The 3,711-nt window shown below is 42.5% G+C and overlaps 1 protein-coding gene across 1 annotated transcript; it reads left to right on the top strand.

Annotated features, from left to right (window-relative positions):
• Positions 1–860: 860 nt before the first annotated feature.
• Positions 861–1,763, top strand: LOC148162800 (transmembrane epididymal protein 1-like). The gene has a single exon (XM_088016998.1). The coding sequence runs from the start codon at positions 861–863 to the stop codon at positions 1,761–1,763; it is 903 nt and encodes a 300-aa protein (XP_087873124.1).
• The last annotated feature ends 1,948 nt before the right edge of the window (positions 1,764–3,711 follow it).

The following is a 3,711-nucleotide window of genomic DNA, read 5'->3' as shown; positions in this document are numbered from 1 at the left end:
TGCTTAGGACTTTTTCTACCTATATGTATTAGACATAGTAAATGATAATTAGAAAATAAAGTTGATGAGCAATTCACATATAAATATAAGTAGACAAGTTGAATCTACTTGTCTAAACATATCTACTTTTTAACAACAAATCACACCTTAACATCCCAAAATTGATCTCAAAAAGTGGCTTTTCAAGTTTATCTACTATCCACTAGAAAGAGATTTGGGGGCAGGTGAGGGGCTTTCTTGGTGGTCCCCCCAAATCTGTTATAGAAAAATACAGAGGCCAGGTAGATGCTCAGTGTGTGTATACATAAGCACATCCCCAAAAGTTTATAAATTTCCATATCTGAAAAGAATATAGTTGCTTTCAATATATGGCCAAAGATGTGAGTATGGGTTCTTAAAAGATGCACAAATATTTGTGAGTAGCCCAGGCCATTTCTGGGTAATCTCCAGTTCATGTACCTCTCTACTGCTCTAGACAGGAACAGAAGAAAGCATGCCATGGGAGAGAGAGACGGTGTGACCAGAAGCATCTCAAAAGTCCAAACACAGAGCTCATGAGAGCATACATTCTCACAGTTGCATACTAGGAAATACTCATCTTCCTTTTTTTTGGCAGAAGTCAGTTTGTTCCCAGTGTACTAGAATGGAATGGAACAATGAGACTCATATCACCAAAAGTATAGGCTCCTGTCCAGAACTTTGCATTCTCTCTGGGAGCAGTGGGCAGAAGGAGATGATAAAAGTAGGTAGAAGTTAGCTCTGAATATGCAGTCCGAAACTTGAAGGGCTCTCAACGGAGAGAGAGCAGAGAGGTCCTGAGTTTTGCTCCTCACTCTGTAGTAAGACACATCTGTAATTTCATGGGAAAGTTCATAGGTCATTTATGCCCAGGGCTGTATCTTTTTTTTTATGGACTGTATCAGGCCACAGTGGTCTTTAAGGCCATGATAGTCAATGACTCACTCCTTTATCCTTCATGCCCCCCCAGGAATAAAGGAATATGGGCCAGGCTGTGGAAAATATCCTATAGAGGGTTGCTGAAAATGGTGACTGGTTCCATCTTAATGGTTTATGTGGTCTTCTGTCTTGATGTGATGACACTCATGGATACGAAGAATGCACTAAGATTTATGTACCCCAAAGAGTGGCAGCACCTCACCATGTTCATCCTTCTCACCCTCAGTGGCTGTGCAGATGTCATGAGCAAGAACTTGCTGCCTCAGAGGTGTGTGCTTCTAGAAAAAGGTACTCTGGCCCTGACCTTCTATGTGCTCCTGCTGTTGTTGACGTCACATGTCCAGGACTCAACAGGGATAGAGCTTCAGACACATCGTCTGCTCATCTTGGTGGTGTTCCTACTGATGCTGGTGTTGACTATAGAGCTGTGGACTCCTGACACACTTCACCTCCGGCCGATTGAGGCTTTTCTGTTTCTGATGATGGGCTCCTGGCTGATACAGGCAGGCTTTATTCTGTACAAGCCAGTCACTGGCTACCCGTGGCAGGATGATGACATCAGCGACATCATGTTCATCACCACCTTCTTCTGTTGGCATGTGATGATCAATGCTTTGTGTCTGCTGGGAATCTATGGCATCTCTTCCCTTTGGCATCGTTGTTATGGTACCAGCTTGAAGCTGTTGGGATCCAAAGAAGCTCCATATCACAGGAGCACTGTAGGATCCCTCTACAAATTGCTGCAGGAAGTGGATCCATCAGAGAAAGATGACCAGGCTCTTCTCCTTTCAAAAAACCCTTCCTGAGACAGCCTAGAATGCCTGGCACATTGTCCACCCATCTTCCACCTTGCAGGTTCTCAGACATGTGCACTGTACCCTTTTTGGTCCCCAGTGAAGGTAATGGCCATGAAGGGGTGCAGTTGGTCTCCATCTGCTGGTACATCTCCTGCCCTTGAATGTCTAATTGCTGAGGAGATGAGGAGAGAGGAGCCTGAGAAAGGGATGCTGATGGGATTGGGGGTGGGGTGGGGAGAGCATCAGGGGAGTAGATGAGTGTGCAAGAAAAGCCACGGGGGACAGAGGATGTAATAGAAGGGAGGCTTTCAAAGGGAGGAGAGCAGAGTCCAGTAGTCATGCCATCACCAGCTACTTCTCCAGGTTTTACTCAAGGAATAAAGACTCTTCACAAATCAAAACTGCTATGTTGGGTATTTCTATTTTCCAACTAAAGTGACAACATCATGTAACAGATGTGGTACAATTCACTTATCCCACCTGGCTGAAGTGGTAAGAATCTCATGTATACTTTTTTACTTGGATAGATTCATATCATTTCAAATTTTGTACATACATGTGAGAGTCAGTACTTTCATATCACAATTTTTCAAGTTTCCATAAGCCAAATTTTCATTAAATGCCATCACATATCTTATCTCTGACTTCTAATCTAGCCAAAACAAGGTGCTTATGAGTTACTGTTTACCAGATGTCCCACCAGCAATCTACTAGATTCTAATTTACTATATGCTACACTTGTGCCTTTGCCAAATAATATGTATGGTGTATGATTTAGGAAAAGCCAGTGCCAGTCACATATTTAGTACACAGAGTTATTTTATATTCAGCATTAAATCTCCTTGCACTGCTACCACAAAGAATTCCTTCTCTAGAAAAATTTTTTATGCTCCTTTGATCTGGAACTCCAGAACTTGTCTAATTCTGCTCTGTTATTTTGCCCATGGTGCTGATACATTCAGCTGTGTCCTGTTTCTCATGGACAAGTTTTTGTCTCACTGAAAAGTAAGCCCTTAAGAGTGGAGAATTTGTCATATCCTAGTTACCTAATTTGCTTTGCATATTCCAGGATATCACATTGTCCTCTACATGATTGATGCTCAATAAAGTTTCACTTGCTTCCAGAGCCTCCCTTTCCTGTCTCTGCTAAATATAATGTTTGACTGCTCCATGAACTCTCAGAGAGGCCTCTATAGTCTAAAGTTCAAATCATCTGAATGGTGGGTCCACTCTCTTCCTGGTCTATGTGTAAAAAAACCCCACTGACCTATTTGAAATAGTTTCTCTGTATATTATTGCTTAGAATATCTGCATAGGGTACCTCCTGTTGGCTTTCCAGAAGTTTCTACAACTAAAACTCCGACAGACTAATTTGTTCAAAGATTCATGGCTGGCCAGAAGCAGGAGAGAGACTTAAGCCGGTAGGTCTGAAAGTCAAGTCCCTTCTTCTGTTGACTGATCCAGACAAGGAAATGGGGAGAAAGTAGGCAGCAAGGAGACCCACTGTGCATGAGTAGAACAGTGCAATTATACCCACTCCTCCTACAAAGTTTATTTATCTCTACCCCCCTGGGCTCCTTGGGGTTATGGAGAGGCTGATGGTACCCTGCACTTCTGGCTGGGGCTTACATTTCTGGGTACAGGTCAGAGCAGAGCCTGAAACAACATGTTTCTTTGAGTATTTCTAATCCTTCTTGTTTCTCCTGTTACACCTAATTCCTGAGTGCTTTCCCATTGTTTTTTTTGGGGGGGGCTTCCAATTTTTTTTATTGCCATTTTTTAATATACTCATGGTAAATGATGAAGAAATAGAGAAAACACCTCATCGTTCTTTTTTTTTTAAAGATTTTATTTATTTATTTATTTATTTGAGAGAGCGAGAATGAGAGACGGAGAGAGAGCACATGAGAGTGGGGAGGGTCAGAGGGAGAAGCAGACGCCCTGCTGAGCAGGGAGC

Source organism: Eumetopias jubatus, unplaced genomic scaffold, assembly GCF_037043125.1.
Source record: "Eumetopias jubatus isolate StellerSeaLion01/CBP00866 unplaced genomic scaffold, mEumJub1_p1.0 scaffold_12, whole genome shotgun sequence".
Classification (NCBI taxonomy): domain Eukaryota; kingdom Metazoa; phylum Chordata; class Mammalia; order Carnivora; family Otariidae; genus Eumetopias; species Eumetopias jubatus.
Note: the sequence above shows the minus strand (reverse complement) of the source record. Positions and strands in the feature narration are given on the sequence as shown.

Coding starts and splice junctions, on each gene's coding strand:
- LOC148162800 (XM_088016998.1), top strand. CDS start 861: ATGGGAAAGTTCATAGGTCATTTATGCCCAGGGCTGTATCTTTTTTTT.